Source organism: Adiantum capillus-veneris, chromosome 27, assembly GCF_014529385.1.
Source record: "Adiantum capillus-veneris isolate H3 chromosome 27, ASM1452938v2, whole genome shotgun sequence".
Lineage (NCBI taxonomy): Eukaryota > Viridiplantae > Streptophyta > Polypodiopsida > Polypodiales > Pteridaceae > Adiantum > Adiantum capillus-veneris.
The window spans coordinates 86,458,728-86,482,005 of record NC_140957.1 but is presented as its reverse complement, the minus strand read 5'-3'; the positions used below and the strand labels follow the sequence as shown (position 1 = coordinate 86,482,005).

General features: G+C 43.2%; 1 protein-coding gene across 4 annotated transcripts; it reads right to left on the bottom strand.

Moving 5' to 3' along the window:
- Positions 1-1,562: 1,562 nt before the first annotated feature.
- LOC147422324 (AT-hook motif nuclear-localized protein 7-like) lies at positions 1,563-19,798 on the bottom strand. Of its 4 annotated transcripts, XM_086503573.1 has the most exons (6): positions 18,786-19,798; positions 18,424-18,476; positions 18,177-18,308; positions 2,356-2,517; positions 1,911-2,217; positions 1,563-1,813 (listed from the first exon to the last, which is right to left on the bottom strand). In XM_086503573.1, the coding sequence occupies exons 1-6, from the start codon at positions 19,267-19,269 to the stop codon at positions 1,755-1,757; spliced, it is 1,197 nt and encodes a 398-aa protein (XP_086359699.1). In that variant the 5' UTR covers positions 19,270-19,798; the 3' UTR covers positions 1,563-1,754. The 4 variants fall into 4 exon arrangements, with proteins under 4 accessions (XP_086359699.1, XP_086359697.1, XP_086359698.1 ...); XM_086503571.1 differs by having other exon boundaries at positions 1,563-2,217; positions 18,177-18,272; positions 18,424-18,491; positions 18,786-19,797; XM_086503572.1 differs by having other exon boundaries at positions 1,563-2,217; positions 18,177-18,272; positions 18,786-19,796.
- Positions 19,799-23,278: the final 3,480 nt, after the last annotated feature.

Genomic DNA, 23,278 nt, shown 5'->3' with positions numbered 1-23,278 from the left:
GCACGCCTTGCAAAATGTTTTTTTTTTGTATGCAAGTGCATGTGCATTGAGGTTGAACGAGATGGTTAATGATTATTTAAATTTTTTTCGGGGGAATTATTACTATTATTGGCCATGTTTTGGCTCTTTTTTGTTCTCGAGTACAATTTTTAAATTTGTGGGTTGTTTTAACAATTTTTTAATGTTGTGGGTGTTATTTGTGGCACCTTAAAAGGGGTGGTAATTGAGACCCTAGAGAGCTTGTGTCCACATATTTACTGAATTTTATATGGGTGGATTCTTATTGGCAGCGCATATTTGACTTGCACCAAAAGCCTCTATTGATTGTTCGTTCTACTCTTTGGCATGTTTTCTTCAATAAAAAGTACATGCCTTAGATAACAAGGAGAAAGGTGTACAAATTTACTTTTAAGTTTACAAATGGGTCTCTTCAATGAAGAGCTTCTTTCAAATACTTTGGTTTTAAAGACATTTTTTACTTGGTGAATGGTCCCTTAGAATAACTTCCTTTTCGACTTTTTGTTTAAAATTGCTCATCTTGTTGGACTGGTGCACCGCCATTTACTAAACAACTACCTTGGTGCTATGTGAGTCATGATAACATGTGGATGATTACGAAAATACCTTGGAAATTATTAAGAAATCCCTCAAATTTCCAAAATCCTAAAATTTTCTATTATCAATTTTGCATTGATTTGCTCCAGTTTTTGTCGTAGTTTACTCTTTCTGACAATATATATTGTCCGAGATAAATTTTCAGCATTGAGCTCAAAAATAGAGGCTTGTGCACAATAATGAATCTCACCTTGAGAGTCCACAAAAATTCCCATGTCTTATCATCTTCTATTGAGTGAACCAATCTTTTCCTATGAAGAGTTTCAAAGACAAATGCCTCGAGATGAAGGGTATCTTTGAGGTTTTGGGATGAAGTATGTGGCAAATAAGAGGTGTGCGGAACATTATCACATGGCATATTCCATAAAATTTAGGGGTGCTTTGGTCAATAATGCTAGGCCAGATTGTATCGCAGAAGAGCATTCAAAGAGCACTATGCAGACTTCCCGGGTTAAGGCTGCATGTAATGTAACTTGCACAAAAGAATGCTTTCAAGGCAAGATCTATCGTACTTGTCCACAAGAACACCTTGAACTTCATCATCTACATGATTGACCACATTTATCACTCACTCTATAATGTCAAATTTGCAAAAAGTTGAAAAAATTACTCATCTGTAAATAATCGCAATCATTTACTTTTGATGCATTTTTTTGTTTGGACTTCATAATTACATTTTTTTATGCATCTTCTGTCACACCCATGTCCCACATCGGTACTTGCTTCTCCGTAGAGTCAAGGATAATAAAAGGCTCCCACTGTGCATTGCCTAATTAGGGGGGGGAGGGGGAGAGGGATCTTACTATTTCTAAAAAAACCTCCGCATCAATCCTACCTCTCTCAAAACAAAGCACACGACATGCGCAAACAGACCTCTCAGCAGCACTCCTTAAAAGGTCTCCCAGAAATCTGGTAAAACTTAAGACGGCAAGGTGTGCAATTGCAAGTACAAAACAATTCAGTACAAATTGAACTTGCTCTTTCTTAAAATGGAGAGCAACCATGACTTTGAACTGTACATGCTAGGAAAGGACATGTTACAAGAAGACAATTGTTAGTACATGCCTTGATTAGATAGTTTGATGAATGAAGGAAGACCATCAGAAACTCTGTAAAAGTACAAACATCATTGAGATCCCTCAGTATAGCATCGTCCAGTGATGCACAATCCTGAATGGAGTTGGTCCGGATCTTTCAACTGTGGGGTTCCAGCAGGTATACAACGTTGTTAAGATAGATATCGGGGGTTAAAGCTTTAACATTTTGAGTTTCCCGAAAACACGGCCGTCAACTACCTGGGAGTGACATATTGATATCTGTATTTCTCCTGGCATTCACAGACATGGGTTGGTGAGAACCCGACCAGCCGATGGAGTGAAATGCAGTCATCATGTTATGGCTTGGTGGCGGATGTTGGGCAGCACTCGCAGTGGTTGAAGGAATGTCAAACTTAGAAACAGACTCATTGGCCGATGGGCGTGTAGCCTGTAGTGTTATGTTTTGAGGAGCTGTGTTTGCATCGGGAGATGTGCAAGGCACACGTGCATCGGAACCTGCTTGCTTCGACTTTTTGCCGTTAGATATGAAGCTGCCCACAACTACCTGAAAGTTTTTCCATCAATAGCCAGTGACATACATACATGCATCATATACATACATACAGATGTATTACATACGGAACATACACACGTATATGCATTATCTACCGATGGTTACATGTGGAGGTACATGTAGTCATACCTGAACTGGACCAGCTGCCATCAAGAGCCCGGCCACTCCTCCTCCAACAACCCGCCCATCTGGACCAGCTAAAGAGACACTAAGCCCACCTGTTCTGCTACAAATACCATTGTTCTCTTGTGGAAGAAAGGACCCAGAGAGAGAGAGAATCTCAAACCGCCCCTGCACAGCAGTAAATCAATATTCCTCAGCGGCCACTTGTAGATGAGCTGCTATATTATAGACCTCTATATACAATTTACCCACGGGCCATGTCATGCACACTTGTGCGACAGTATAGACTCCACAAGGAACTCTTTTATTTTCTTACCCAAAAAAGACCCGCTGTTTCTCTTACAATACGCGGTGCCTGCAATTCCTTAACAAAATAGCAACTCACTCATAAACAAAACCCTAGTCAGAATAGGGCTACATAAGGAAGCTCAAGACTAGATGAGGGCTACAAAAGGCAGCTCAAGACTAGATGAGGGCAAGACTCGTAGTATGCAAAATCACCATTGTATTCGTTGAAGCTCCAGACACCTATTCCATGCTAGTTTCATCTATGAAGGTTGCTGTAGCTCCTTCCATGAAGTGAGACTTTTTTTTGGGTGGGAAAGGAGACATTCCTACTTATGGTTGAGGTGTAGACCAAACCTAAGGTTGAGGTGTCATATGGTGGGACACCTTGTGAAGACTTGTCCCAAGGTTCAGCCACAAGGGCAGTTGGTTAGATGAGAACCCGATCCTTACGGCCCCACCAGAGTTGAGTGCAGCATCATGTCACAGATGACAAGGGTCACAGCAAGCAGTATTCTAGTCAGAGCTGTCAATCAGTAGAGACATAGACACAGACAGCCACCTTGACAGAGGCAGCTGCAACAAAGACAGCCACCTTGACAGAGGCAGCTGCAACAAAGACAGCCACCTTGACAGAGACAGCCACCTACAAGACCGCTACGAAATCAGTTGGGTCACCAGTCTCAGCAACCTTGCAGCCAGAGGTTTCTACAGATAGTGAGTTCAGCACCCGATAGAGGTTTCCGAGGCACAGTAAATGGTCTCAATCACTACAGATCTCCCAGCAAGGAGACAACAGGAGATATTAGAGTCTTCCCTGAGAGAGGAAGGCTTTGATTACAAGAGGGTTTTGCTTCTCCTTTAGATGTTCCCCTTGAAACCTGCAAGTGGTAAAATAAAGCAACAAGACCATACCTGATGAAAACAGCAAAATGAAATTAAAAGAACACTAAGTCAAGACAGAGTGTGGCAGAGTTCCACTCCTAGAGGTGCTGGCCCTGCGATCTCCACCGCAATTTTTGCTTTGATTTTCACAGGATTTTTTGGGCTCTATGGCAGATATTTTGGTCCAATATTCTGCTCTCGAGTCTCACGGCACTTGCCACATCATCATTTTGTGGCATCCCCCCCCCCCCCAAACAAAAAAAAAAACAAAAACAAAAACAAAACAAAAGAGTAAGAGCCCTCAATTATGCCTGCAAAACTGACATAGCACAAAAGCTCCATAGACAATGGACACTAACTCCATGCAGACCTGCCAATGACCATCCACACAAGACAATGCACTCACAAAGCATACATCCTAATTCACATTGGATTTTGGATGACGAACATCAATCACATTAGCATCTTGGTCCACGCTGCACTTCAAATGTGTCACTAGCCACCCTGGACCTTCTAGGCATCACATCCAGGCCACACTAACCTTTGTACGAATGTCTTTGATGCACTATATTCAATGATGATTCTCGAGACTGAATATTGCAGCAGTTCTTCTCATATCATTACCATATTACTATGCTAAAAAAACAATAACCATCAACTTCTATTCATAATTCTGTTGATCTGTGGTCAAGAGACACGGAGTGGCTCCCTTTTGTGTAGCAGACACTGCACCATACTCAACAAGCTGTACTAAGAAAAGCTCTTAACATGCCAAGTCATCCCCCTCCATCCAAACTAAGAGGCTCACCACTTAGTACACATCCAGTAGTCTAAAAGATTGTTCTCTTGTCAAACCAAGTAGCACGTTACTCAATCTTTCTTTCATGACTTTCACCAACAGATGTTCTTAGTCTTTATCCACTTTTGACTTGTACTTGTTGTGAAGGAATGGATCGTAGGCGTGCGTGTGTGCAACCAAGATGCAGAGAGTGCGAGAGGGAGAGACTCCCAAATCTCACTGTATAAGCACAGTGTGAGAATAAGTGAGAGCTCCTTATTCTTTGTATGTATAAAGAATAAGGAGATAAATGTAGGCGGCGGTGGACACGGGCAAAGCATGGTGAGGCACACCACCTTTACCTAACATTCTCCCGTGTTCCGATAAGTGGCGAGAAGACTAGCCTACAACTAGTATATACAAAAGGTGAGAGAAGACGGCTCTCAACCTATGTCCACTGGCTCACTCCAAACACATAAGTGCATCTGTAACTGCTCTAGAGTAAATGCAACATGCATACCACTAGGGCTAGAGCCACGATGACACTATTGATGCAGGTATCGAGTGACGACCTGCATGGCTCCACAATGCACAACGCCAGAGTCGGTCATCGCACAACTAACTCCTCCCACTGCAAATGCACCAACCGAGCAAGTTAAGGTCTCAAGATCAAAAGGTCAGACATGAGAGACCCGAAAGCCGACGAAAGATGCACTATGTGCCGACCTATCCCTGTCAGCAACCTCAGTGCCATATGCATCCTCATCAGGAACCACCTGACTATGCATCACCATGTCAGCATCGTCTGGCAGAGACATATCTACTGAGAATGACTGCAAAATCGAAAAATCAGCACCACTGAAATCACACACAGCTATCTGAAGGACACTTGCCCTCAAACGTATCAGACGCATCATAGAACAATGCATCGGTCTCTGGCTCAACTGATGTCACCTCAAATGATGACTCACCAAGTTGTGCATCCCCAAAGATACCATTGTCTGCTTGAACGTCAACACAAGACAAATGCACAACATGTACTCCATGCAACACATCGCCGTAAGAGAGACACGTCTTGTCTCTCGCTCCAAACATGGCTGCAAATATCAGAGACGACACCGCCTCGTGTGTCAGAAATATGCAAAGGGTATACTAGACGACTCCTAGCACTTCTGTCTATCACCAGTGATCCCCTATGCATCTAAAATGACCGCTCTCCAAGCAGTACTCAATGTCCACTACTCTACAACTGACGCACTGAAATGAAACTCTCGCTGAGTTCTGGTACATAACGTACATCTCGTAATGTAAGCAATCCACCGCTAGGTAAAGACATGCATACATCTCCAACACCCTTCTATGTCATATGTTGAACCATCAACAAACTGCACACAACCAAGTCTCCCACTAGAGAAAGAGCAAAACAAATATCGACGTGGCGTCACGTGAAAAACTACATACTCGTCTAGTAGAAAACACGTAGAGAATGTGCTATCCCAAGACACAAAGTAGTTTAAGGCAAGCTAAACTCAAAAGTGACATACCCGTCACATGAATACTCTCTAGCATCTCTTCTCATAGTAGCACCATGCATCTGCCTCTTCCGCTGCCTCATACGCCTGAAGCAATGACATCTAATATGCCCATCCTGGCCACAATGCCAACATGTTAGTCGCGACCGTGAACGAGAACCGCCTCTAATCTGAAGCGTCTCCATATCCATGCCAAAACTATGGCAAACAATGCTCGAGATCACAAGACTCTCCCACTCGAGAGTAAACCACTATCTAAAGCAAAAAGGTGAGCAAACGGTCAAGCTCAATAGCCTCTGCAATAAGCATACATATCTGGCACAATTTCGGCAAAGTCTCCTCAGTAACTGGAGCAAAAAACTTAGAAGTAAATCGCAATGGAGACAACAACAAATGCCTAAATTGCCAATCCGAGAATGTACACGTCGGGACGTATCACTCAACGGCGCCACAAATGACATACATATGTGAGTGAAAAACTATTGTTAAAATGTGTCAATAAATGAACAATGTGCCAGAAAACTGTAGCATATACAATCCTCACTCTTGTGAGAGTAGGTACAAGAATACTTATTTGTGTCCAAGCTGACAAAACCTGTCAAAGTGGGAGTCCAACTCGACCACTAAAGTCTCTGAAAGAGGACTCTAAATTACTCAATGCCAATGAGTAGAAATGCCAGAATGGCTCCACATTTTCACATACAATGGCAATCCGTACTCAACTTACATCGACAAAGTGACCGCGCATAAGGAAGCACCAAAAGAGTTGCAATTCGAAAACTTGATCAATGCGAAAACAGTACTCTCAAACGAGCTCACCGGCACTCAAAAGTGCTCGCCAAAGTGCATGTATAATGAGCATCAACTATGTGCCATCACCATATGCAAATCTATCCGCAAAGACCGTGAATCCAAGCACAAAAATCACTGCCAAAGTATCCTGTGAAAACCTGTGAAACAAGCTCTACCTGTGTGCTCCAAAAACCGTGTCTCTCAAGAGACCGTTTCGATGGTGTACAAACGCCTCCGTACTTCGTTGCCCAAATCTACCAAAAAACCCTCAAACCACAAGCTCTTCACAGGCTGAAATTGCATCTTCAGCTCAGAATTTATGCACCTATCTTCGAGTACCTACCGTGCTTCCAAAAGGGCATCAAACTCGCACACTATGAGAAAACAGGAAACCTGCAATTTTTGTATATAGTCAGTCTCAGCTGAATATCAGCAAAACGGTGAGGAATTTGCAAAAAGTTTCTTCTACAAAGTTGTAGACCACGTCGAAACAAATGGGCACATAGAGCAGAATTCTTAGATTTGCATTCTATAAGGGGAAAAACAAATCTAAAAACAGTGCTACTGTGCACAGAGTTTTTAGGGCAGCACCTTCACTTACACACAATCTTCCAAACCCCTTTCTGAGCTTCCACAAGAGCATACATCACTCTCAACTGAGCTCACAAGCTCCCATTGCATACTCACAAAGCTTCTAAGCTTTCTTGATCTCTCCACAGCCGCCAAACTCAAGCCGCCATAGCCGAGCTCCATCGCTTCCGTCTAGCTGGGAAGCCGTTGCGCACGCCGTTTACCGCCGTAGCTCTAATACCAATTGTGAAGGAATAGATCGTAGACGTGCGTGTGTGCAGCGAAGATGGAGAGAGTGCGAGAGAGGGAGAGAGAGCACGACACAGAGATGTGGGGTGGAGCTCCCAAATCTCACTGTATGAGCACAGTGTGAGAATAAGTGAGAGCTGCTTATTCTTTGTATGTATAAAGAATAAGGAGATAAATGTGGACGGTCGGACACTAGTCGACGGACACGGGCAAATCACGCTAAGGCACACGGCCTTTACCAAACACTTATTCTTTTATCACTAAAAGAACTTACAAAGCGAATTCTATTAAGCTATGGAAATAATCTGAAATGATCGTGCCCAAATTGTTTCTATCCTCCTTTCACCGGAACCAAAACCCTGTCAATCAAAGTCTTTTGCTCATCAAGCATCGTGTCGTGCGCATTTTCTTGTAATCGAAGCTAGTCCACGTATCTATGGAACCGACTTGAGCAATAGTCTTCACCATCCTTTTCCACTCGTCAATCCTCAATACAGATGTTGCACTCAATAAGAGTCTCCATCTTTGCCACCTTTTGTCGCTCCTGGATCCAAGACTAAGTATACACATGTGAAGGCAAGGTGGTCTGCCGAGGCCCTGTGACATCTTCAGTATCATTAACATCCTTAGAAAATACATTCTCATCCTCCTGCATGACATGAGCCCTCCTCCTACTAGTATGAGCATGTGAACTAGGCTAACTACTTGCTCTCATTTGATCCTCTATTTGATCCTGTGTGTCCGTGTCCCCCGAGGTCTCCAAGAAGGGCATCATAAAGAGTATCCTATGTAGCCTGTTTTCCTCCTGCCGTTGCCGGGAATTTATCTGCAATCAGTTAAAACTTTATCTTGGTAGGCACCTCCTTGCACGCTCTACAATTGGCAGTACAACCTATTTCTGTAGAGTATTTGACGACACGAGTCATGGTGCTTGTCTTCTCCATCCTACAGTATTTACGTTGCCAACGTCGCGTACCTGATCCGTATTGCCCTCCAGTCTTCACAATCTCAAGGACAATGGTGTGAAAATGATAGAGGGGGTTGGCTTCGCGAGGCACAGTGTTTTCTTTACGCTAAACTAGCTCTGTGAAGTCTTTGAAGTTTGCGCAAAGTCAGCACCCACGCTCTGTAGCAGCAGAGACTCTCTGCTAATGTTTACAAAGCCACACAATAGAGTAAGCGGCTCATAAAAACCCGAGGCCAAGCGCTTGGCTGGACGCCCAGAAGTAAAGTCACGTGAGGGAGGTTTTTTAAAAATGAAAAAAAATTATGTACATACATAGGAGTCCACCTTGGAATGTTTTATACCGTACGCAACATACTGCACAAATCCATACGTGTACAGAACGTTTAGTATAGGTTGTTTTTAAAATAAAATAAAATAAAATCGCTTGGGTTGCGCCACAGCTAGCTTTTACACATGTGAATTTGGGGGCTTTAGGGCTTCTCGCATTAAGTGGTAGTGGTCTTTTCAACGCTCTGCTAAATGTTGAAACTTTGAAGAGTGCAGAACAATCACAGAGAACCTACAAACTGACGTGCAGAGAGCACACTCCACCGCTCCGGTGCATAGATTCCATCGAGGTACATCCCACCCCCCCCCCCCCCCCCCCCTTCTCTCTCTCTCTCTCTCTCTCTCTCTCTCTCTCTCTCTCTCTCTCTCTCTCTCTCTCTCTCTCTCTTTTTCCCTCATGCGCAATATTGGGTGTCAATTCTCACCTAAATTTTCTTGGTTTTGCGAACCAACCCCCTCTGGGCACTACACACCAATGTTATCCACATCGTCAACACTCTAGGGCAAAGTGGTTCTTGGAGGAGGCGATGGCAGTGCAAGACTCAAGTACTGCAACTTCAAGTTAACTAGCACAATTTCTCGAGTCATAAAGCACTTGACAAGCATTGGCACAACCAACAATTGTGGGGGGTGCAAGAAGATTCCAAAGGACATCAAGGAGAAGTGTTGATCACTTCCCGGCCATGGGTGATACTGATAAGGTGCCACGTACACAACAAACATAGGATGCGTTTCACGATGCTCTTGTGGGAGATTTGGGTGGTTAATCCACACAAGTTAGAGGGAAGCCCTCTTCTACTAGGTAGAGGGCCGGTGTAAGTGATGTCCAGGAGGATGATTTGAGTGACACGTAAGTGCCCAAGCAGTCAACCTTGCCTTCTCGAGTAACACCTTTATCTTGGGAAAAGGAGCACCAGAAGATGCCTATGCTGGAAATTGCTTGCACTTTGATCGAGTGCAACATCTCTTTCAATGTTTTGAGGACTAGGCAGTGGAAGAGGATTGAATGAACAATAGCGCAGGTTGGGAAAACATATTCTTGGTTTGAATTGGAATATAACAAAGATGTGGAATGCGGCTCTTGATGAGTAGAAGACAGTGATCGATAAAGCACCCATGTCACTCAAGGCAGGGTGGTAGCAATTTGGATGGCTATTATTCCAGATGGTTGGAGTGACATTCGAAGATGACCATCAATAACATCCTTGTGTTGTCTTGCCTTGGGACATACTTTTTGCGTGCAGTGGATGCAAGAAAGGCACGAGATCATACTACAAGTGACTTCATCTACAGGCACATTCGAGAGGCTATTCTAGAGGTTAGTGTGCAGAATGTCGTGCAAGATGTGACCGACAATGCCTCAAACTATAGCACTATTGGTGACATGGTGGAGGCAAAGTTTTCCACGATTGTTTGGACTCCATGTGCTTAACATTGCCTTAGCTTGTTGATGGAGGATGTTGGCAAGTTGCCATGGATAGCGCCTACTGTATTAGATGTCACCAAGATCGCCACATTCTTTCACAAGAAACACTAAGCACTAGCTATATTTAGGAGTCACAACTTACTTGACATAGTGCAGTCATTGAAGACCAGGTTTGCATACATGTATTTGGTCTTAGAGTGACTCCTCGCGCTGAGGGATTCACTAACCCACATGGTCGTGGACCCAAAGTAGAGAGATCTACAACATGCACAGGAGGAGGCCACCAAGTATATACAACGGCGAGTTCTGGACAAGACTTTTTTGGGAGAGATGGAGAGCTTGAGCCAGCACTGTAGCCACTTTATGTGCTTCTACGAGTCATAGACATGGAGGGCCCTACACTTGGCTTGCTCCACCATCTCTTTCAAGAGATGAAGGCCCATGTTGCAATCTCTACTTCATTGACTCAGAACCAGTACGTACTGTTTGGCATTGTGTTGCAATTTGTTTTTTATGAAGTATGATCTAACTTCAATTTTGTAAACCGCAGTTGAGAGGATGTCTTGGCTATTGTAGAAAGGCAATGGAAGTTCATGAGTCGACCCATTCATGGGATGGCCACATTACTCTTATCCTTTCGACAACACGCCGGCTCTCTTCAATGAGAGGCCTCTATTAAACCTAAAGGACGAGTACAACAATCAGAGATGACGAGCTTCAAGAGCTCTCTTGAGCCATCCTTTGCAAGAGCAGTGGCTCTGAGGCCTCAGGCAAAGAAGCTTCCTCTCACATGGTGACAAAGTTATGGAAGACAAGGTCTTTTCGAGCTCAAATACATTGCACTATGCCTACTCTAGCAGGTAAATTGCTAGTGCCATAATCTATTGTGATGTTATTCAAATTTCATATCAATAATTAGTAATCAAATAACATTGCTATGAAGTTACCTAATACATTGCACTATGCCTACTCTAGCAGGTAAATTGCTAGTGCCATAATCTATTGTGATGTTATTCAAATTTCATATCAATAATTAGTAATCAAATAACATTGCTATGAAGTTACCTAATGGCAATTGTGCTCATGTGACACGCAGGCTTGCTCTGCTAGTGCATGCGAGCCTAATTGGAGTGCTTATTTGCTCCATCATATGAAGATCCACAATCGTCTCAACACTGCCAGGCTCAAGAAGCTAACGTATTGACGAGCGAACATGAAGCTTGTGTGAGCTTACCACTCATTGGGGATACCTAAGCAAGTTTGCCCTAGAACAATCTTCAAACTTTAAAGAGTTTTCTAAGTCTCCATTTGTGTCTTGATGAATGGTTTATGGTTTATCATGCATTTTACGTTTTGCTTTTGAATAGGCATCCAACTAAAGTGAAAATGGCATCCGATTCGACTACAGAGCAGACCGAGCAGCTTGTGAGAGACGAGCACGAGGAGATTATTCGATTGTTGCATAGAGAGCTAGAGAGTATGGACATCGGAGTTGTCAATATGTAAGGCATTCTATATTCTTTCTCCAAGAAACTTGTTTCCATCAAACCTATCGCCCGGTAAGGGACTATATTAAACTAAGTCGTGTTATGAGGTCGCAAGCATTCCTCATCGTGAATGAGATGTAGATCCGGAGACGGCATGGCGAGAGTGCATTGGTAGAGAGAAGCTTCCTGCTCCTAGTCCTCAAAAACGGGCAAAAGAGGCTGTCCCTCTTATTCTTGCTCCACAGGAGGACGATCTAGGATAGGTGCCGGTGGTGGCAGAGCCAGAGTACGACTACAAGGGCAACATCCTTACAGATGGGACTTGCCCTCTTCCATAGAGTCGTCCAAGGCATCTAATGGTAATTTTTGAGGATAGATCGTGGGTTTTTTTTTCATGATAGTAGAATTTGTTATTGAGCTAGATGCTTATTGCTCAATGCCGTTAGTTTCTGTTTTCGAGTCTTGCTATCAAACATTACCAGATATTTGTATGCTTATTGCTTTGTGTTTAGTCTGTCACCCGCTTATTGTTACTTTCATTTTCAGTTCATGTTATATCAAATGATGTTTGGAGTATTCTTGTGGTAATTGTTTACTTGTATATTGACAATATTGAGCAACGCATCATTCTTCAATTGGCCTACATTGAGAAGGGATGTGGATGCCTTTGTGCGAGAATGCCTAATTTGCCAGAAGGTCAAGTTTGACAGGCAAAAGGCACCAGGGTTATTGCAACCACTACCTATTCTAGATAAACCATGGGAAAGTATTGCTATGGATTTTATCTTTGATCTTCCGAGAACGCAGACAGGAACTGATGGTATTTGGACCATTATTTGAAGATTCAGCAAAAAGGCTCATTTTATTCCTGTCAGGAAGAAGATAAAGCCAGATCAGATGGCACGCTTGTTTATGAGCAATATTTTCAAGTATCATGGCATGCCACAGTCGATTGTTAGCGACCGTGATCCACGCATGACAAGTTTGTTCTAGAGAGGCTTGTTTGAGAATATGGGCAAAACGCTCAAATTCTCTTCGTCATTTCATCCTCAAACAGATGGGCAGTCACAAGAGGCAAATTCTACTGTCCTAGATCTGTTAAAGTCCTATGTGTCAGAGCATAAAAGAAAGTGGGAGTAGTATTTGCCATTGGTGGAATATGCATACAATAATACAGTGCATTCATCAACTGGCAAGGCACCTTTTGAGATAGTTGAAGGTGGCAAGAAAGTTCCTCCAATACTGCATACAAGGACAAGATATTTGAAGCAGATAAGTGTGTTCAGAACATGGATGAAATGTACAAGAAGGTCAAAGTGGCCTGGAAAAGACTCGGGCAAAGCAAAAGAAAGCAGCTGATCGTCACCGTCGTGACGTGGTATTTTCACTTGGTGATTGGGTGCTTTTACACTTTGAAAAGGCAAGGTTAAAGAAGATGAAGGGCAAGGAAAGACTGTTTCCAAAGCTAAGCATGCGTTACTACGGGCCTTTTCAAGTGTGCGACATAATCAGTGATGTTGCATATAGGCTGAAATTGCCTGACAGTTGGAAGATTCACAATGCGTTTCATGTGAGTCTTCTCAGACCCTATGTGGGTGATGTGCCAGAAGATATGCAAGATGAAGATCAGCCGAAAGTCGAGGAACTTGACGAGATCTTGGTCCCGGAACAGATTTTGGCACATAAAGAAAGAAAAGTGAAAGGCAAGGTTGCCAGGCGTTACTTGGTAAAGTTCAGAAACTATCCACCAATGAAGGTGAACTTGCAGAGTCACCAACTGTGTTATCACTTTACCTTGAAGCCTTCGATTTGCAACCTACCTTGACCCCTTGAGTTTCAAAGCTACATGGATTGTCAGTGTGACAATGGCTTCTGAAACAAATGATGTACATGGTATTTAAAGTGAGCTCAAATGAAATACCTGTTACATGAATGTTAGAGCTGTACAGATTGTCAGTTTGGCAATTGCTCTTATGGAATGTCCAAAAGTATGGTTAGTGCTATCGAAGTGAGTATTTCTTGTCAGTTTGTCAAGGATACAGTAATTGCTTCTATCAAAGGGTACATGTGTAACTGCATTCTTAAACTGTCGGTTTGGGTATGCTCGAAAGTGTTACTCGGCCCAACGTGTACTATAAGATAGTGGCAAAATGTATGGCTACCATTTTGTCATTGGAAAGTTAGTGACTCAAAGCAATGGTAGAGTGCGAAGCTACCACTATGTCATTGGGACAGGGTTCACACGCAGGCAATACATGTGTCGACGAGGTGTTGAATACACCAGGGTTGACAATGAGCATGTATGTGTCGTACATGTGTTGACAGGTGTGGAATACATCAGTGTTGACTGTGAGCATGTACGACATAGATGCAAACGAGGACGTTTGAGATTTCAAGAGGGGGGTAAGTCACCAGCGTGTGACTACTATCTATCCTTTTTGTTGATTTCTTTCTTATTATTTATTTACTTTCACTTTTTGGAAACACCCCTCGGGAAATCTAACTGCCCTGCATTGCATAGCTAGTGTGGAACTGTCCAAAGGGAGTCCAGGCCTGAGGGCAAGAGAGCACTAAGGTTGGACAAGGACTATGGTTAGCCAAGTGGGGTCATTGACTAGCCAAACTGGAATCCTTTGTTATAGAGGCTACATTTCAGTTCTGGGTGTGGCTGCAGTGTACAAAGAGGGTCAGATTACCTAGAAAGATACAACGGCAGCATCTCCTAAAATTTAGGGAACTGTTATTTTGGGACCTGAAAATGTGTTTGCGTCATTACCTCCGGAATGACAAGGAGAACATTTTCTTACTCTGCCGTGAAGTCAACTGGGCGACCGGTTTGGAGATTTTTGGCAAGTAGCCCTACAGGTGCAGGAGCTCGAGGACTTGCTACGGATGCGACCGGCACACGAAACGGAGCCCGAAACAGTAAATTACAGCCTGCTGTGTATTTTTGCACGTTTAGGGTTTTGGCCCTAAACGGTCCCTAATACCCCTAGGAGGTTCGGGGACGCGAGGGGACCGCTGTACAGGTGATCTGGCGCATTTTCGGGGCTGAAAACAGAGAATTCAGCGTGCTGCAGATTCTCGCCAGGTTTTGCAAAGTGCCCGTATGCGTCAAGAAAGTCATTCCATGCGTGGGAATACTGACTGTGAAGGGTCCTAGTACAGTTATGCTGCCAAAATCGGGCCGGAACAGTTGAAATTCAGCCAAGTTTGTGCGGGGCATCTTGTAGGGAACCACAACGTTTATTCCCTCTTTTGAACAATAAAGAAATACCGAAAGGGGCGCCTAAGTTAGGGGCCAATCTGGTGCCGGTCTTCTCATACAGGTGCATTCTAGCAGCCTCTATCCCTTTCCCCCGTGTTGTGTCTTGAAAGTACAGGTAGAATAGACGACTAATAATGGGTGAAAGCTAAATCAAGGTTTGAAGTAAAGTCTACCGCCCTTTTTGAAAGTACAGGCCGGTTTCACCGTCTCTCTCTCTCTCTCTCTCTCTCTCTCTCTCTCTCTCTCTCTCCAAGTTTTGTTGTTGCAGTTTCTGTTTATGTGTTGTGATTGATTTGTCGCTTGGGTGCAAGCCTGTTACACTCAAAGTGAGGAGCTTCTTTGTGTAGAGCTCATTAGGAATTTAGCGGTTATGAGTCTGGTGCAATATCTGCTACAAAAGGCAAGCAACTTCACTCGCTAAAACATATCAACCAGATTGGAAAGGGAAGTTTTATAGTTCTGGTCTTTTTAGAGTAATCATAGATTATGTGGCCGACGATATTTTTCCACGAACCTTCTATGCATGGCTGCAACAAAAAATGTTTACTCTTTCAAAATTTGCATATTCGTTTAGTCTATCAAGCGTTTTCTTTCAATTAAATGGCTAGATAGTGATCTTAGTGCATCAAGAGACTTGCCTAGGTGACCTTAGTGCATCAAGAGTCTTGCCTAGATAAGATGGCTAGATGCTAATCCTAGTGCAACAACAATTTTGAAAGGATGAGATGACTAGTGATTCTAGTGCATCAAGGGTTCTCGATTGAAAGAGATAACTAGATGGATTGTTTGCGTTTGAACGTCTAGTCTGAAATTTGTGGAGGTAGACTCTTATTTGGAATCCATAGTGGATTAGGATATGTGTGGATGTATGCTATTTGAATCAACTCTCTTGTTGGGAATGGTCAATGCCATATCTGCATTTGTTTGCGTTTGAACGTCTAGTGTGAAATATGTGGAGGTAGACTCTTATTTAAAATCCATAGTGGATTAGGATATGTGCGGATATATGCTCTTTGAATTAACTCTCTTGTTGGAAATGGGCAATGGCATGTCTGCATGGAGTCAGTGTCTATCGAAGATTTGGTCTATGTATTTTTTGAAGGCATAGTCGAAGGCAATCACTCTTCTCTTAAGGGGGGTGGGTATGTCACAAAGTAATGGGTTGGCATGTTGACACCGAACCGAAAGAGTAGAGCCGAGCCAAGGTTGAACCTAGATTTGCATTGAGAAGCCCATGAAATGCCACAAAGATACAATCCATACCGTACGGATGTTGACATCACAGTTAGGATGCTAGAGAGATTATGGACGCGAGTTATGAAAAGCATCGACTATCAATTTTGAGCATTTGTTAAGATAAGGGTTGACTTTGGTTCTTTGAGAACTTGTAAAATACTGTGATTTTTGTTGGTTATGGGGGGTTGCTTTTAATCCGTGCTTGTAAAAGAGAGGCCAACGGTGCCATTAGAGCCAATTGGCTGAATGGACTGCAACTCTATGGATGACTCCGTGGGAAAGCGTGGCTCTCGAAGTTGGAAACTTCAACTCCAATCTTATGGAGAAAGTAAGGGGTGTCACAAAATGATGACGTGGCATGTCCACCTAGACAAGATTAAATGGAAACTTACAGATACAAGTTGTTCCAACAAAGCACCTTATGGGACTCCCTTCCGATAGGAGACCGAGGGACACAAGGCATTAATTTTAAATGCGTAAAGAGTGCTGACGTGGCAGGCTGTACAAACGCCTGCAAAACACACTGGCTGGTTGACGTGGCACTATGTGCGGATTTCCGTGATTTACACTGGCTGCCTAGAGCGCTAGCTTTTAGGCGTGAGATGCTTTTAGAACCTCAAGCTTTTCATGTACTGCTTTTAGAAGGCCATGGGCCTATAAATTGTAACTAGGTCCTCTCTACCCCCTCAAATTTGCCTCGAGCATTGATAGAGAGGACCCACAGACTTTGTACTTTGCTCAAGCATTAATATAAAAGTAAATACCGAAAAGGGCGCTAGACTTTGGGGCCAATACCTCTAGGCACGGAACTACAGAGGGCAATGTCATCTCTCTCTCTCTATTAAAGTTCAATGATTTTGAAGTTTTTGTTCGTGTGTTGCTATTGATTTCACGCTTGGAGTGTCCAAGCCTGTAACAAGGGGCACCTAGTTGAGGGGCCAATGCTTCTGGTTGAAATTCTGTTACTCCATGTCTCTTGTCTACTGAGTTTAGTTCTCTTTCAAGTTCAAATGTTTGTTGTATCTGTTTAGTCTAGTATTGTTGCAGTGTTTTTATCGCCTTGCCAAGTGACTCACCAGGTACAATATTGATGAACTATCATTGATGAACTGTGACGGTTACAACTGTTCTTATGAGAATGACCCAAGGAGAAGAAATCACTTGAGAGCTAAAGCCTTGCTATAGAAACACAACAAGTGAAAGGAGGTGTCACTTTTTTCACAAGAGATTCCGAAGGGGACTTGAATCCACAGCCTTCCAGACATGAAGCACAAGCCTCAATACCAGACAAGGCTCAAGCACCTCCTTGCAAAAAAATATATCTCAAGACAAACTCATGGCTCTCTACAGACTACAATGGCTACTAGCTAGGACACTATTTAACTCACACATGTAGAAAAAAAACAAAAAATGCGCGCATCGATTTAGAGCTCTAATAAACACAAATGAACCAGTGACAAATTATTAATTGTAAAAATAAATCTTGCAGAAACTGGCTGCTGACTGTATCGCCTGTTAGATGCAAAACCGGCAAAAAAAGAAGGCTATAAATTCGGGTCCCCCACGCGCAACTAACTGTTGCGCAAGTGCCTCCTAGATAGTCAACTCCAAACGCTAAGATAAAGGCTTCTTTGGTTCTTTGGAAAAAACTTCCTTGCACAAGGAAAATTGTATAGACTCTTGTTAGGGTTCAAAATGGGCAAACTTCCTCGCACACAATCTTGTTAAGAAGCTCACGGTTTCTTGCATTGTATGACTCGTTTTCATGCAAACTGATGACACAAGAAGAACCTGGTTTCAGAACCAAGCGGATGTTGATTAAACTCAATTTATACCAACATCGCTAATGATGGGTGATAGTTGCCTGATCAGCATTTGGCTACAAGATTGCCAATCTGAGGCTGTGTAAATTCCTAGTCAAATATCCTCCTACTGCATAGCAAACATAGTACAGTTTTGTGTTTCCCCTTATTCTGACAAACCAACTTAAGCACAGTACCTGAGAAACTGTTCAACAAGACTCACTTCATAAGTTACCGTCCCTCCCGAGGTTGCAGGTTGCCGAAGGGTAGCATTTGAAACTGCACCATTGGCTGACAAAATGCATATGGCCCTGGGTCCCTGCTGTGAAAAAGACATGATTTTCATTGCAACATCCTGTACAACAAAAAGAAAGCAGAATTATATGCAGAGTTCTGAACACCGTAACTTGCAAGTTCCATTACACTCAGAAGGACCAAGGAAAATAACACTAACACTGCACGTAATTCACCTCTCCTGCCGCAATTGTGATGATGTGAGGAGTAAATCCGACCCCTGCTGTGCCTGCCAGCCATCGCCCTGGTAAGGAACGGTTTGACATACGAGTAATAAGTAATGCACATAAACTGCTTAGTGTCCTTATAGGTAGTAAGCCGTATGTAGACACAACCACATTGAAACCCACACAATCGCACACAGTCCATCATCACCTCAAAAGAATGCTTATGTGCATGACAGCACTGAACTACCCCGTCATGTCAAATCTTCCCAATCTCTGACAACCTGCTCATCACCGTACCCACACAGAAAACCCCATCCCCCTTACTGAAATTCTAATTTTCTACATGTATAGGTGAGAATTGCGTCGTTCACCTAGAGCCTCTAGCTGCTGCTTCCTTCCAGAACCTGGTGGCCTTCCTCGGCCCCTCTTTGGAATGGGAGAAGTAGAGCTAGTCATGGCAGAGTGGGAAACCAGAGCCAAAGCCATGCTGCCATCAGGTCCATATTTGCGTGGCCTTCCTCTTTTCCTTTTGAAGACAGGTTCTGTGCGCCCCGGTGCTGCACTCATATGCATGCTTATAGGCACAGGATGGGGGCCCATTCCACCAGAGCCCATGTCAGATGCGTACAGAATTTGATTTGTACTAGGGTTGTTGATAGAACCTGCTGCTAATCCTGATGTGGGCCTCATGGGAGAGGGAGCATGCAAACCAGGAGGTGGCATTGGTGATGCTGGCATGGCAGAGGAGCTACTTCCTGGTGGAACCACAATCCCTCTTTGTAAAATTGCGCCGAACGAGTTCAATCCTGGCACCATGCCACCCTGTGATAGGGACATGGAGTCTCTTCCTTCCATGCATAAGCTGTTTGAATAGAATTGCTGCACTCGAGCAAGTAACTTGAGAGTGCCTGCTCAAAGACCCCATGGCCAGAAGCCTATGTGGAAAACTCTCCATCTCCAGCCAATTGTCATCGTAAAGTAAAGAGTTCAGAAGCGTACAAAGTGGGCCTCAGCTCAGAACGTAAATCTACGTGGTTTGAGCTTAGTTAACGGTGCCGTATTGGCCGAATTGCAGCTTGTGATGAGCAGTTTCTGTGTCAGGCAGCTGGAGGTTATCGAAACACCTCAATTGGGCGAGGAGACTGCGCGGCTCCGAATCAGCGCGACGTGGGGGTAGGAAGCAGGACGGCAAGTAGAAGACGATTGTGGGTATGTGCGTGTGTGTGAGTATGCACGCGTGCGAAGCGGCGGTGGAGTCGGAGAGACGCTGCCAACTTTGTAAGCAAACTGTCCTCGTCCGCTCAACAGTTATCATTTGAAACGCCTTCGAGCAACGCAGCAGCTTCGATGGAGTTGGATGACCAGATCTGAATTTAGCGGCGCCGGCTCTTCAGCCTTCCTCAAGCACTACCAAATTTAGCACCACCTCTAGATTTAGCGGTCATTGCCTCCAAATTCCAGATAAGAAAAATTCAAAATGAGACGCCCTTAATTTATGCTTATTTTCTCCCTTTTTCCGGCACAATTTTCCTCGCCAGCTCGCACGGCACCAGTGTTCTATTTAAATTCCTTTTGGATGGCAAATTCAAACTAAAATTTGAAAAAGAGAAAGTATTCCACTCAAAAGGAGGGTGGGCCACGTCATGATTCAGGATATGCATCATGTGGCATGGATTACACGCATCCCCAATAAGATGATGGTAATGCTCATGCATCTTCATGCCTCGCCTTCCCCTTTTGAGGCTGAGTTCCATAGGAGCCAATGGCATTACTCTCCCTTCTTTCAAGAGGACGAGCACATCGAGCTTTTCAAGATTCACATACATGTTAGCCTTGTAATTCTTCTCACAGAAGGTCTACCCTCGGAGAAGTTTGCACAACCACCGATTTGAGAACTCAAGCATGCTTTTGAGCTGCTTCTAAGAGCAAAAACGGATTGGTTAACCTCTAGAGGAAAGGTTTTCGGACCCATATTTAGTGACTCCCCCCTCGTAAACAAAGCATTGACGTTCCCTTTCACATGTGAAACGTGGGCAATTGCCTTCATTTTGGCCACAATGGCTCTCATCCAAGGGCTTTAAGGTTGAGATTGCCTACGCTCTCTATGAGTTCATGGGGCCGTAGGAAAGCAAAGCTTTTGCCTCTATCTTCGTCTACACCCATGGATGCATGAGCCCAAGTTTACCCTCAACCTTGAGCTTAAGTATCGTAGATTATGGAGCAATCCCAGCCTCTTTTAATAAACTAGGTGAACCACAATGAGCTAAGCCACTCCTAGTAACCCCAATTCACTCATAGTTCACCTATTCATCCAACGACCAAGGTTGTTGCATAATTTCCAATGCCTCATAGACCCATCGATTCCTTTTGAAGAGTCCCATGTGTCAGACATTCACGAGATGCCTCTCTTGTAGAGTAACCTACTTGAGAAACTATCAACACAAATTATTGTTGCTTTCATTGTCGATTTAGAGAAGTTTTTGGACATTTTTCAAGAATCATGAGCTATCAGGACCAGAGATGTCTTTGATTGTATTTGCTACAGTTACACAGACATAGAGATAGCTTACTGAAGAGATCTGGAGAAAGACAATCCCAAAGACAGATTATTGATTTCTTCATGCCATACACTAGACGAATAGAGGAGCAGCCACCACTGCAAAGCTCAGCCTAGACTCACACCCGCGGTACTCTCATTGATCGAGCATTGGAGTTAGGGAGGTCGAGACACCCCCGACTAAGGAGAGGAGCTTTATAGCATCGACGGAGACTACAGTAGAGGATTCGAGCCATACTACATCCACATTACAGAAGTGAGGCCAAAATAACCTCTCTCTCTCTCTCTCTCTCTCTCTCTCTCTCTCTCTCACACACACACACACACACACACACACACACACACACAACAACAACAACAACAACAACAACAACAACAACAAAAGTGGGGCTTTTACCCTTGCGTTAGACCATTGTTCAATATACAAAAAATATGGTAAATACCATGAAAGATATACAATGGCATCATGGGGGAAATGCCCATACAACTACAAGATACATTAATGATAGCAACAATCAAGCATGAGGATGGTATAAAAGCTCACACCAGTCTCGAGAAGCCTACCCAAATCTGCCAAAAGCTCTGTCCACCTTTGGCAATGTAGCATAACCATCCAGTTCACCTCTCTAGTAACCAAAATGATATAATGTATCATTAGAGATCTCTCATGTAGCAGCTCATAAAAGCCATGGGACCGAAAACCGCTATGTTGTGCATCCAGAAACATCTTCACTCAATCATCTCTTTATGTGGTACCCCAAGATAGGGTGCAAATCTCCTATGCACCAAAACTGTAAGAGAGGTGGGAGGAATTTAGTTGTACTCCACTATGAAAGCCAAAGAAAGATAACATGATGAAGATCTTTGTTGGGTATCAGTTCCCTCTTGATTAACAATCATTGAGTCATGAGTTCAAGCCTTGTCGAATAGACCTATAAGGTTTCGTAGGATTCTTCTACAACATTAAAACTCTCTCTCTCTCTCTCTCTCTCTCTCTCTCTCTCTCTCACACACACACACACACACACACACACAAACTTGGTCACTTCATCTGACTATGATGGCTACATCTAGCTACACTCACATTTATACTCGATTTACTAAGGTTGCTACTTGAACTATTGATGAAGCTGATGGCTTTATTGTCTATTGGATAAATACTTGGGATAAGTACTTTTCCTCAATGGAGGATTTTGGCGCATGATATATATATTGGAGCTATCGAAGATTGTGTTCTGGTGCTCACCATAAACCTTTACCCTACTCATAAGCCTTTATGCTCAGACTAAATCCTACTAATTTATTTTAACTTATGGGGTTACACCTTGAGCTTTTACATTGTAACTACCTTTTAAGGTGATTTGGATTGTGTTCTAAATACCTACTACTACTTTTGCCACTTTACTAGTGAGGGAGGCTCACTTGGAACAATCCCTTAACAATTTAACCCATAAAGGGTGCATACATGATGGGGTATTCCCCCTTTCATGAAGACCCTCACTAAGTTTTTCTTCATTTCACCCGCCTCGTCGTGAGACTCTGCAATCGCTCTGTCGCCTTGATCTTTTGCACTACGAGCGCATCTCAATTGTAATGACCGATTCCCTCACTCACACACACACTTCTGGTACACATGTCGTTCCTTATGATGGCTATTCTACACCGACAAATCCCCGGATGCCATGCTTTTCAAATCTTTGCCATTACCAAGGTGAGGGTCCTTTACCCTCACTCAAACTTGGGAATGTATTGCCTTTCTTTTCTTTCTATTTAAAAAGGATAGATGGAGTGTTTTGTATACTGCTTCCAATGTTCACTTTTTTGGTTGGGTATCATTGCCATAAACTTGGTGTTTTGGCATGGGTTGTGATTAGAGAGGATTAAGAGTGAAGGTAATTAACTATGGTGATTAACCTTCTTGTGACGATACTGCATTGATTTTTGAAGCATTAAAATCTGTTGATATGGAGTAGTAGACAAGGCCTCTTCATCCCAAGTTTTTCAATGGCTATTTATGATCAAAATCACCTGGCTTTTTCTACTTTGAGGTTTTGATAAATGCCCCTGTTACTCATAATTACCTTGATTTGTTGAATGGGTATTGGCTGGCTTCTATGCTAACTGGTTTTCATCGATTCTGTTTATTGATAACTGGAATAAGTGGTTGGAAGTGCTTTGGAGTAGCTTTTTCAGATTTTAAAACACGTAACTCTGTAGTTTGATCTTCTCTTGCGTAGTTGATAACTTTGGGTAGTTTGGAAAGGACTGGATATTAAAAAAAACTTTAACATTTGAACTTTGTAGTCA